We start from the raw sequence: 13,592 nt of genomic DNA, 5'->3' as shown, positions 1-13,592 counted from the left end.
CACAACCTTTTGGTGTACGGGGCAATGCTCCAACCAATTGAGCCACCAGCCAGGGCCATATGTACACTTTAATTTAAAGTTGGAAAATTGTCTTGCTATTTTCATTTATAAATCTTTACATTTTTGTAGTTCAACATATTTTTTGTCATTAGCTCATAAAGTTGGGTGGATTTTTTTGTTCTTTTTTTTTTTAAAGATTTTGAGCTACTAGAAATGGAGTTCCTTTAATTATTTTGTAACTCCGAGATTCCTAATTGTAAATTAAACAGTGTCATAGCATTTTTTGGAAATGAAATTTGAGCTAGAGATCTGAGAATGTGTACTATTCGAATATAAATGAAGAGCTTGTGTGTTTTTAAATGTATAAGTAACATGGATATTTTTCTTTTTGTAAAAATAATTTTAATTATAGTATTACAGATAATCTTAATTAATTTTGACTACTGACTCTCCTTCCAATCCCTTTTCCAGAAGTAATAACTGTTATCAATATAGGTCATACATTTTCATATTAGGCATGTTATGTGCCAGCAACAGTTAGTGCAAAAGATCAATTAGGGATTAATTAAAAACTTGATATTTAGGAACCATTTAAAAAAATTTTATTGATTTTTAGAGAGAGAGGAAAGGAGAGGGAGGAGAAAGAGATAGAAACATCAATGAGAAAGAACATCAATTGGTCACCTCCTGCATGCCCCCCATTAGGGATTGGGCCCACAAGCTGGGGATGTGCCCTGACTGGGAATCGAACCGGCGACCTCATGGTATATGGGTTGATGCTCAATCATTGAGCCATACCGGCCGAGCTTTATGAACTGTTTTACAAAAAGAAAGGCAATTATAAAACTGAGACTTTAAAAGTGTGATATATTGTCTTAAGGTATAGTATTTTCTCTTAAAAATTGAGAAAAAGACAAAAGAAAAACTTTATGGAAGAATATATTTCCATTTCCAATGAAGATCCTAATAACATTAAAATTAAAACATATTTTACATTCTAATGTGAATTTTAAAGTTAGTTTTGTTTTTAGAGGAATCTAGGCTCAAAGAAGTAAACTGTGGTTATCTTAGTAGACTCTGACAACTTTTTTTTCTTTTCCCTGGGGTTAGAATGATGTTTGATAAGAGAATTTTACTAGGATATCAGAGATGTGAATTCCAGTCATGACTATCACTAACTTGCTGTATGATCTTAAACAAGCCACTTTACCTTCTTAGGCCTAATTCATCTATAAATTTAGGCTGAGTTTGCCCAGCCGGTGTGGCTCAGTGGTTGAGCGTTGACGCATGCACCAATAGGTCACTGGTTCGATTCCCGGTCAGGGCATATGTCCAGTTTGTGGGCCCAATCCCCAGTGGGGGGACATGCAGAAGGCGGCCAGTCGATGTTCTCTCTCATCAATGTTTCTATTTCTCCCTCTCCCTTCCTCTCTTTCTAAAAAGTAATAAAGAAAAAAAATTATAAAAATAAAATAAGGCTGAGTTTAAGATAGTTCTTTTCCAGCTCTTTGAATTGTAATTTCTGCTGGCATTTAGTTCTTAAGTCAAATCTGTTTAAAATTTGCCTAAGACTACACTTTGGTGTCTGTTTACATAGGTACTGTATCGGTTACCTATTGCTACATAACAAACCACTTCAGTGCTTAGTGGCTTAATACAGCAGCTGTATGTTTGTTTATGATCCTATGGTTTGTCAATTTGGGTGGAGCTGAACAGGGTGGTTCTTCTGCTGGTCTCACCTGGGGTCCCTAATGTGCTGTTATCTGGGAAATTGGACTGAACTGTCTAACTCATATGTCTAATGGCTAGTGCTGGCTATTATTTAGGCCTTCCTCTCCACATGGTGTCAGGGTTCCAAGAGGGTACGCCCTTCTGCACACGTGCTTCTTAACCTGTTAACCGGGGAATAACCGGGAAATTCCCTTTTCACTGTATGCAGCGTTTGACGTATTTATACGTCCTGCTCGGTTAACAGGTTAAGCCTCTATTTGTATCGTATTTGCTGATGTCCCTTTGGCAAAAGCAAGTAACATGGCCAAACCCAGAGTCTGTGCTGGAGGGGACTACACAATGGCATTCATCAAGGAGACCATTAACATATCAGTCTGTCATAGAGACCAAAGTGTATCTACCTAAACCTCATATATTTAGGCATCGAAATATTGCCATTGACTGAATTTCTGTTGTTGACTATCTGCCAGAATTTGTTCAGTCTTTTGGTCCTATTTCATCTTGTATAGGCAGTCACACTTGTCAATACTTTTACCTCCTCTTTCAGCCATTTATCTTAATGTCCAACTAGGAACGGGACTGTTGAGATTTTGCCAGTTGGTGATCTGTATTGGATGAAATTTTTTTTTCTTTTTTTTTTTTTAATCCTCACCCGAGGACATTTTTCCATTTTTTGTCCAGGTAGAGTGGGAGGGAGAAAGAGGAACAGAGAGAAAGAGAGAGAGAAACATCAATGTGAAAGGAACACGTCGAGTGGCTGCCACCCGCACGACCGACCAGGGCCGGGGACAAACTGCAACCGAGGTACGTGCCCTTAGCAGGAACCGAACCCGGGTCTCTCTGGACCGCAGGCTGACGCTCTAACTGCTGAGCCGCTCTAACTGCTGAGCCAAACCGGCCAGGGCTGTATTGGATGAAATTTCTAAGAATTTGCTGTGTCTAAAAATGGGCCCCAAATATAACAGTGTTTATAGATGTCAAGAAAATGCTGCATAGAAGTGGTGCTGGACAGCTAAGAAAACTTTTTTTTACTTAGAGACCAACAGAGATGGTTTCTTTGCCCACAGTTCCTTCATTTCTTTTTGTTTCCTCTCCTTGTCTTATATTAAGGAACTAATGTGGCATCTGGGTGTGTGTGTGTGTGTGTGTGTGTGTGTGTTTGGGTTTGGTGTAAGCTCTTTCTGTCTATGAGTTTGTCAGGACAGTGAGGAAATGAAATATTACCTATAAATAATTTGTTGGGAAGTTTGTTCCTGGGTGATTTTGTTTTTGTTTTTGAGGTTGGTGATGTCCTGGCTAGAGAAGTAATGAGTTAGCTTTGTTTAAAACAGTGAACAGTAAACTAAAACAATCTTTGGGACCACTAGAGGCACAGAACAAGTTTTTTAAGATCATTAGAACTGAAAATTGTTTCTAATACAGAGGTAGTAAAAGAGAGGTGGTATTTAAACAAATAGCCCAAGATCACATAGCTAACAAATAACAAAATTGACACTATGCTAATAAATTAATGTCTGTGTTGGAAGGAACATGGATGGGGTACCTTGGTTTTGAAATCTGACTTAGCACTTATTAGCGGGCAGGTTTTTAAATATTATGCTTTCTTCATCTGTGAGATGCTGATTATACTCTCTACACACAAGATTGTTATGAAGATTCAACAGAAAATATGTGGGAATGTCTACTATCTGGTGAATGTTCAGTAAATGCTGGCTTTTCCTTCAGTGCATTGTGCTTTCTGCTGTGTCGGGCTGCCTACCTTTTACAGTCAATACTTGCCATCTAACCAGCTTGACTCAGGGTAGCTCAAATCAACAAGTAAGCATGATGAGGCTTTTTGGCCTCATTTGTATTTCAGAAACTTGTCCTTCCCATATCTGTCCCTCTTCTTTCCCTCTTCCACATTCCCTCGCCCTTTATCCTCCCACCTTTTCTCTCATTCATTCAATTAATTCATTCTCTCTTTCCCTATCTCCCCCTTTCTCTTCTCTGTCTCTACCCTGTTTGATTTCCTAGGACTGACGACTTTTTCATGTTATATTGCCTAATGAAGTGTTGAACATGTTTCAGGTATCTTAATACTTAATGGCTTCAAATATTTTTTTTAATTTTTCTCTCTCATTCCTATATAACAGTTTCTCTGACTTCTTGGAATCATGTATTTTTTGCTACTGCTTTGGGCTGGCTAGTCTCATGCAACTAAATCTTTGTGTTTCAGAAACTGACATCTTAAAAAGGAATTTGATAAGAATAAGAGCTGGCAATAAAATATCAGTTTTTTCTCAGTATTTGAATGGCTTATTTATGCAGCTAGTCAGAGAAGGGTTTCCCTCTCAGAAGATAAGAACCACTGAACTATTTCATGAAAATGAGTACCATGGATACACAAGATACGAAATAGGAAAAGGGCACTTGCTTCTGGGATTTTTTTTTCTCACTTGTGAATTAAGAGCAGATTCTCTTTTGGGAAGGCACCAGTGATCTGGAGTTGTGTGTCATAAATAGAACAGGTAGATTCCTACTGTAGTTTTTAGATGCATTATTGGTTAAGTAGACTTTGGTTAGGAGAGTCCGGAAATCAAATCACCATTTAAAACACAATGCCACTGTAATTATTTGTTGAATGAGTAAATGAATCAAAACAGTAAATTTCTAAATAAACTTTTTTTTAAAGCCCTATTTTTAAGTTTGGGGCTTGCTTTGGTGATGTTTGTGTATATTAAATGTACACACATAGTACATCTACATACATATTCATGAATTATCTATGAAACTAAAAATCCTAGAAATTGTAGAATAAGGATTTTTTTTAAAAACATGTTTTTATTGATGTTAGAGAGAGAGGAATGGAGAGGGAGAGAGAAACATCAATGTGAGAAACATTAATCAGTTGCCTCCCACACGCACCCCGACCAGGAATCAAACCTGCAACCTGGGTATGCGCCCTGACTGGGGATCAAACCTGAGACGTTTCAGAGCATGGGATGACACTCAGCCAACTGAGCCACACCGGCCAGGGCAAGAATAGGGATCTTAACCAGAAATGTAACAGCAAGTTTCTGGATAGTGGGTAAACTCTCTTAAAATTATATGCCAGATAATATCTGTGCATTTTTTCTGGGCAGAGGACACAAAAGATTCATAGATACTAAGATTTTGACTGGTTCTCAAAATATAAGAACTTTACCTACAGGAGGTATAGATCTATGTCTGTGAGTGTATATATTTACATACATATGTGTTAGCTGTTATACATTGTCTTAATGTTTATTTCTGGTGTGAAATCAGTGGTAAGTGGAACCACTTGATAGAATTGTGATAATCTTAGTCATTTGTGATGAAACAATATTGAATACTTTGTCATAATAATATATCCTGAGCCATTCTTGGTATTATATTGATTTACCAGGAATTTGATACAATCTATAGGTAAAACATATCAAGAGATTTGTAGGATTTGGCTGTTAACCTAAACTCTTTAGCATAAAGAATATTTGGGCCCTGGCCTGTTTGGTTCAGCAGTTAGAGCGTCAGCCCGCGGCCCAAAGAGTCCCGGGTTTGATTCCCAGTCAAGGGCATGTACCAGGGTTGCAGATTCAACCCCCGCCCTGGTTGGGGTTGTGCAGGTGGCAACCAATTGATGTATCTCTCTTGCATCATATTTTTCTCTTCTCTCTCTCTCCCTCCCTCGTTTCCACTCTATCTGAAAATCAATGGAAAAATATCCTTGGGTGAGGATTAAAAAAAAAAAGACTATTTGGGTGTTCCAGTTAGTGCTTGAATTATGTACTTGCCTTATAATCTGTATATTCAGTACTAGGAGAATTTATTTTTTTCTATTATCTTGTATCTTAAATTTAACCCCACTTATGGCTGAAATATGTTATTTTGCTAGTGTCATTTCCTACAAGATTTTGAGTGAATTATAAATGCTATATATTTACACAAAGATTTTGTCTTTCACACTAGATTTTATCTAATATACTTAAAAGACAGTTGGAAAAATGTATGCTTGTTGTGAGGGCTAATTCATTAATTTTAAAATTTTACAAGTATTAGTAAGTATAGCTAATGAATTTGCAATAGTTCTTTTTGGGGTTGTATATTAATACAGTTGGCATACTAATGAAAATATATATAGTGATATATTTCAATATTTTTCTTAAAATTATACATGTATATAGATATAGATATAGTCTTTGTAGTTTGAGTTCCAGTCATGACTAGGAAGATAAGCTAGTCAAAAATTTTAATATGGTTAGAAATTTTTAATAATAGCTTCATTATGGTATAATGCACATACCATAAAACTCACCCTTTTAAAGTGTACAATACAGTGATTTTTTTTAGTATATTCACAGAGTTGTGCAACCATTATCACAATCTAATTCCAGAATAAATTTTAAAAATAGCTTTCTTTTTATTTTCCTGTCATGCTTTTCCTTTTCACTTGGTGCACAAAAACTGACATACTTACTGGTAGTGTTGAACTAAAAGACCAAGATAGGTCATAAGTGAAAGATACCCTTGAAGTATAATTAGGGCACTTAAAACGAACATTTTTATTTACTAAAATAAAAGAAAGAACTGTTTCTTACTTTTAGTGTGTGTACTTTGTGGAAGTTTTGTGTAGAATATTCGAATAAATTATTGGTCATATACAAAACTATGTCTACTTAAAACTTGAATTGAGGAAGGAAATGCTTTTTTTTTTATCCTCACCCGAGGACATTTTTCCATTTTTTGTTCAGATAGAACAGGAGGGAGAGAGAGGAAGAGAGAGAGAGAGAAACATCGATGTGAAGGGGCACATCAAGTGGCTGCCACCCGCACGACCAACCAGGGCCAGGGACAAACTGCAACCGAGGTACGTGCCCTTAGCGGGAACCGAACCTGGGTCTCTCTGTACCGCAGGCCGACGCTCCAACCGCTGAGCCAAACCGGCCAGGGCGAGGAAGGAAATGTTTTGTACCAACATGTCAAATACTTCACTATAATAAAAACATTTCTGTTTCTTCCTCTCCTTGCTACCTTATTCATTGTACTGTATCTTTTTCTGAGAGGTAGAAATTCTTTCAGGAGTTGCCTTAATTTTTTAAATATGCACTGAAGCAGCATAAACATTGTTTATAATATTTTGATAAAAGCAAATTTTTAATAAAATTTTTGCTTTGGCCCTGGCCATTTTGGCTCAGCAGTTAGAGCATCGGTCCTCAGACCAAAGGATCTCAGGTTTGATTCCCAGTCAAGGACACGTTCCTGGGTTACAGGTTCAATAGGGTTGTGTGGGAGGCAACCAATCAATGTCTCTCTCACACATCAATGTTTCTCTCTCTCTCCCTCTCTCTCTCGCTTTCTCCCTTCCACTCTATCTAAAAAAAAAATGAAAAAAAATCCTCTGTTGAGGATTAACAAAAACAACAAAATTATTGCTTTAAGCTCCCATAATTTTCAAGTGAATTTTTAATATTGTTAGTGATGTCTGATGTTTTTGTTTTTCTCTTAATTGGGACTTATAAACTCTTATTAAATGCAGATATAAAACATATGATTATTCATTGCATTAAAGAATTGGAAGGATGAGTTTACACTATCATTTTACATTGCTTTTTATACTGATTATACTCCTAGTGAAAGCATGAATCTGAATAAGTACCCCAAAATGCAGTTGAATATAAATACAACTGAGTTTTTGTCTAATCCCCTAATCCAAAATGACCCAGAGAAGAGCCTGCCAAGTGACAAGGAAAAATGAGTACTTTTCATTCTTTAGAATATAGAAAAATACTTTATAAAAATGTATTTTTAATATCAATAGGTATTATTTTTAAATGTTTTCTGCAACGTATTATATATAACAATTATGCAAAATGTTTTCTCATATTGTTTTACTTATTTTCTATAGGAAAAGTAGCCATCAAAAAGGAAGACTTGTGTAACCACAGTGGTAAAGAAACTTGGTTTTCACTACAGCCTGTTGACTCCAATTCAGAGGTTCAGGTAAATATTAAGACTTAAGTGATGTAAGAGATTGTCACACACAGAAAATGAATGAAAAACAAATTGTACTAGATCATATACATAGAGCTTATATTATACCTTATTTTAAATCCTGGCACCAAATATTATAGACCTTTGGGTAATATATAGGTAGAAGGAAATGACTTGCCACATAAATTCAAGAATAATACACGTGCGTGTGCCTATATGAGTTTGTGAAGGTTATATTAGGGGGACATTTTTCCCCTTCTTTAGTTCTTTTGTTTTAGTCACAGTAACAAATATTAAAGTTTTTTCAGCTGGGGAAAATATTTTAAAGGAAAAATATATTTTATTAATTCTGACTTTGAGGAGAACCCCTAGATGTCTGTGATTTCATCCATTCTGACCAGGATGCTTTACTTTACTCTTTAGTAAACTAGACTTAGGAAAATGCTGTTCATTCAAACTATGCTTGAATTCACCATACAGTACCTTTATTCTCACACCCACCCTTCCTGTTGTTCACCTGTTTTTGAAAGGGGATCATTATTCTTTTTAAAGCTCTTCTTTCCTCTTTCCAAAATAAAAGGTCTTACAGAGTCCATGTGTGAGTAAAGATGGATGTTTAGCCATGTGTCTTCTTTTTTTTAATTCTCATCCAAGGATGTTTCTTTTGATTTTAGAGAGAGAGGAAGGGAAAGGGAGTGAGAGAAATATCAATGTGAGAGATAAACATGGATCAGTTGCCTCCTGTATGCACCCTGACTGGGGATCAAACCCACAACCTGGGTATGTGCCTTGTCTGGGAATCGAAATTTTGACCTTTTGGTGAATGGGCAGTGCTGCAATCAATTGAGCCCCACTGGCCAGGGCTAGCCATGTATCTTAACTTTCTGTTTGTTTCTGAAAAAAATCTGAGTTTCTCTTAGAAATTGTTATGTCTAGCTAAAAGGAATCCTTTTTTGTTTTAAATCATCACCCAATGATATTTTTTTCATTGATTTTCCAAGAGAGTGGAAGGGAAGGAGGGGAGAGAGAGAGAGAGAAACATTGATTTGAGAGAGACATATCGATTGGTTGCCTCCCACATGTGCCCTGACCAGAGCCAGGGATTGAACCTGCAGCCCAGGTACATGCCCTTGACCGGGAATCTAACCCAAGACCCTTTGGTACGTAGGCCACCTCTTTAACCACTGAGCCACACCGGCCAGGGCAAGAATCCTTTTTACAATAACTATTTATTTATAAAATATGGTAAAGATTGTGAACTAATTTCCCAAAGGCATACTTGCAAACAGAATTCTTCCTCTCTAAAAGAAGCTATAATTTTCTACTCAATCAGAAGTTTAAGACAAGAAAAAATGCTGTGCACATACCCACAGACATTAGCAAATGAAGCGTCTGTGTCTCTATTGCCTCACAACCTCTCAAGCATTCTCTTTGATTAAATTTTCCAAAAATTAAATAGTGGTATACCAAAACCCCTTCTTAAGTACACAATTTAATGAAAACTTTTCCTGATTTATCCACTGTACCCCATTTTAATGTTCATTTCTTTTCATTTGACAATAACTGTTATCAGATCTCTATTATACAGTATGGTAAATGATCCAGGTGAGAGGCAATGTGAAGTGGAAGGGTTTTAAACCAGAAGTCAGGAAATTTAGGTCCTATTTTCATATGTAGTTACTTCATTGATCTTGAATTTTATTTTTATGACATAGAAATTAAAGTAAGATGTAAGAAGTAAGTGAAATACCTTTGATGTGAGAAGTGAAATACCTTTAAGAGTATTTTGAAAGTTGTTAAATTCTCTCCAAATGCAAAATGTCTGTTTACCACCAGTTGATCAGGTGGCCATTTCCCTAATACACCTATATGAAAAGGCAGATATGAAAGTTTTAAATTAAAGTACCAGGTTTATTTTTAAATAGTTTTAACAAAAAGCAAGGTAAGACTAGGCTTTAAGAATTAGGCCTAAAATGAAATTTGAGAGTTATTTTAAGATGCAGTTTATTAAATCTATTCTTATGACCAATGTAAATTTGCTAAAGGATTTAAGGACCCTGGTACTCAGAAAGTAGAAATGTCTATGCAGTACTCTTTATATAATTCTTGAAGATGGTATGAGAAATTAGTACTAGGTTACATGCTTGTATTTGATAGTATTTATGAAACTCATGTCTGAAGCATGAAATTCTGGAAACATCATTTAACTATTAGATATAATATCAACTTTTGTTGTTGTTTTTATTAGTCCTCACTAGAAGATATTTTTCCATTGCTTTTTAGAGAGAGTGGAAGGGAGGGAGGGAGAAAGAGAGCGAGAGAAACATAGATGTGAGAGAGAGACATCGATTGGTTGCCTCTTGCATGACCCCGACCAGGACCAGGGATCAAACCCGAAACCTAGGTATGTACCCTTGACTAGAATCAAACCCGAGATCCTTCAGTCCCCAGGCTGATGCTCTAACCACTGAGAAACCGGCCAGGCACATCAACATTTTTTATTTGCTATGAGTTATTTTCATGAACATGATTAATAATCTTACAGCTCTTTTTTCTTAAGTGAAACTTAAGATTTACTCACTATTTAAAATAAAATTTGGAAGGAAGAATACTTTAGGGCAGCAGTTCTCAACCTGTGGGTCATGACTCCTTTGGGGGTCGAACGACCCTTTCACAGGGGTTGCCTAAGTAGCAAAATTACAGTTACGAAGTAGAAACGAAAATAATTTTATGGTTGGGGATCACCACAACATGAGGAACTGTATTAAAGGGTCGCGGCATTAGGAAGGTTGAGAACCACTGCTTTAAGGGGTGGGAAGAGTATATAACACTTTTCAGGCTAATGTGGTACCATTGTGAATATTGTTGTTTGGCCCCAAAACTGATCTAGAAATACTAAATTAACTATGTGAGTCTAGAAAACACAGAAAAGCAGTCTATGATTCATACAAATCCTACTTTTTTTTTTTTTTTTTTATCCTCACCCGAGGATATTTTTCCATTTTTTGTACAGATAGAGTGGGAGGGAGAGAGAGGAAGGGAGAGAGAGGAAGGGAGAGAGAGAGAGAGAGAGAGAAACATCGACGTGAAGGGACACATCGAGTGGCTGCCACCCGCACGACCAACCAGGGCCGGGGACAAACTGCAACCGAAGTACGTGCCCTTAGCGGGAACCGAACCCGGGTCTCTCTGGACCGCAGGCCGACGCTCTAACCGCTGAGCCAAACTGGCCAGGGCCAAATCCTACTTTTTAATAAATTTGTTCCTTGCGTAACTCTTACAAAATTTTATAAAAATTTCATAGAAATGAGAACTATTGATAGAGCCATAGGAAAAGCTTTAAGACAGATTGAGTTCAGCAGGAATTCCATTTAATAATTACTACTAGTAATTATATCCGTCTATACCACACATAGTACTAAGTACTTACTATACATTATCTCATTTAATCTTCAGAGTAACATTATGAGATATGACTAGTTTGACCTCCATTTTACAGATAAGGAAATAGATTCATAAAGGTTAAATGATGTCTCCAAAGTCATAGAACTAGTAAGTGATGGAGCCATGATTACAATAGAGATCTTATGTGATACTAAAACTCCTAATCATAGTGCTTTACTGGCTTTTACTGTTCTGTACTACTGGCCATAAAAAAGCTTCAACAGAGATTATTAGGAGGATCTTTTAGAGAATATCTGAGTATAAGGAACAGAAGCCTACTCAGAAAAGCTCAAAGAAAAAGGAAGGGGCATTAGAAAGTTCCTAGGGAACTTCTTGGAGTATAACTACAGGAACTTCAGGTTGGACTGTAAGAGCTAGAAAGTTGTCAGGCATTTACAGTGGAGCTGCATCTTAAATGGAGGTCAGGTTCTTACAACAATAGACTAGAGTTCAGTCAGAGTCATTTTTGAAAGACTTTAATTTCTCATAAAGTACACTAAAATATTGGATAGTTGGTTTGTTTTTTTTTATCCTCACCCGAGGACATTTTTTGTTGTTGTTGTTGTTCAGGTAGAGCGGGAGGGAGAGAGAGAGAGCGAGAGAGAAACATCGATGTGAAAGGGACACATCGAGTGGCTGCCACCCGCATGACCGACCAGGACCGGGGACAAACTGCAACCGAGGTACATGCCCTTAGCGGGAACCGAACCCGGGTCTCTCGGGACCGCAGGCCGATGCTCTAACCGCTGAGCCAAACCGGCCAGGGCTGGTTTGTTTTTTATTAACTACTCACTTTGCAAAATGAAAAGGAAAGGAAAAACACTATATGATGAGATTCCATTGTATTCTTTTTAAATTTTTATTTATTGATTGATTTTAGAGAGAGAGGAAGGGGGAGAGAGAAAGAAACGTGAATTTGTTGTTTCCCTTATTTATGCATTCATTGGTTGATTCTTGTGTGTGCCCTGAGCGGGGATTGAACCTGCAACCTTGGCATATCGGGACAATGCTCTAACTAAGTGAGCCACGTGTCTAGGGCTGTATTCTTTTTGTATGTCTGATGAGACTACATGTCTCTCCCTCTGCTTCTCTTTGTAAATACACTCTTATTTCTTGTTAATAGCTAAAAGTAGAAGGCCACATCATCCTTTGAGTCTACATGACCATGTAATCCCCTCATTCTGTAAGATCTGACTCATTTCTTTGCCACAATTGAGAGAGAGAATCTGGCCAAACTTGGGTCAGATGTCCACTGCAGTCTGACTTGATTTGATTGGAGGTAAAGGCACTGCAGAGAAGTCTATTTTGGGGCTTTGGGTAGGCATGTTCTCTAAGAAGGGGATTTGGGTAGGGGAAGTGATTGGTATCTCTGCTTCAGAGATTAATATGTTTGATTTCCTAGCTCTACCACTAATAGGCATTTGTACCCAAAATAGTTGCTAACCTATAGTTGTCTGAGGATCTTCATCTGTGAAATGAGAACTTCAGTATATAGGATTCCCTTCAGTTTCAGTAACACGAGAAAACATAATTTAGCCCTGAAATGAAAAGATCCCAAAAGTAGTAAGATTGGTTTTATATCAAAATAATTGAAAATTTGCTAAGAACTCTAACCTCTTATCTGGACTTGTTTCCCAGATGCTTTATTATTGCTTTTGATAATGTTAATTATTTTTAGTTTTCAAACATTTGAGATATTATTTCATGAGTGCATTTTGGTAAACTTTTGCAGTTTTTCTATATTGAACTGTTCTGAACCCCCTCTAATCTGCCTTCAGACCCCACTGTGGGTCAGAGAGAGAGCGCAAACAGCTCTCATTAATGTTACTTAGTCCTTCTCTTACATGACTTTTCAGCAGCTTTTTTATATTGCTGACCAGTCTGTCCTTTTTTTTTTATCCTCACCCGAGGATATTTTTCTATTTTTTGTTTAGATAGAGTGGGATGGAGAGAGAGAAACATCGATGTGAAAGGGACACATTGAGTGGCTGCCTCCTGCACGACGCAGCCAGGGCTGGGGACAAACTGCAACCGAGTCACGTGCCTTTAGTGGGAATCGAACCCGGATCTCTCTGGACCACAGGATGACGCTCCAACCGCTGAGCCAAACTGGCCAGGGCCAGACTGTCCTTTATGAAGCATTCTCTTCTCTAGTTTCTGATCATCATTCTACTTGGTATTGTTTCTCCATATGCTTGCCGAATAAGTGAAGTTAATATGGATTGAGTTGGTGCCTCCTCTTATAAATCCTCTGTTGGCGTTGGTGATCTGCAGCCATGCTGTTAACTATTTGTTCCTGGAACTAATAACAAACTTTTTTTTTCTTTATTTACTTCTTTGGTGCTATTATAAAGAGCATGCCTTTACATAGACTGATTAAACCAGATCTCTCATATCGAGAAGTTGGTGCTCTCATTAATTAAGGA

The 13,592-nt window shown here is 37.2% G+C and overlaps 1 protein-coding gene across 3 annotated transcripts in view; it reads left to right on the top strand.

Moving 5' to 3' along the window:
- RASA2 (RAS p21 protein activator 2) overlaps positions 1-13,592 on the top strand; it is a 113,937-nt gene that overhangs the window by 33,385 nt on the left and 66,960 nt on the right. For all 3 annotated transcript variants that reach the window (XM_036266204.1, XM_036266203.1, XM_036266202.1), the window contains exon 4: positions 7,637-7,731. In XM_036266204.1, coding sequence (XP_036122097.1) covers positions 7,637-7,731 — 95 coding nt within the window. The remainder of the gene's footprint in view (positions 1-7,636; positions 7,732-13,592) is intronic.

The sequence above is a fragment of the Molossus molossus genome, unplaced genomic scaffold (assembly GCF_014108415.1).
Source record: "Molossus molossus isolate mMolMol1 unplaced genomic scaffold, mMolMol1.p scaffold_m16_p_18, whole genome shotgun sequence".
Classification (NCBI taxonomy): domain Eukaryota; kingdom Metazoa; phylum Chordata; class Mammalia; order Chiroptera; family Molossidae; genus Molossus; species Molossus molossus.
The sequence above is the reverse complement of the archived record's forward strand: the minus strand, read 5'-3'. Positions and strand labels throughout refer to the sequence as shown.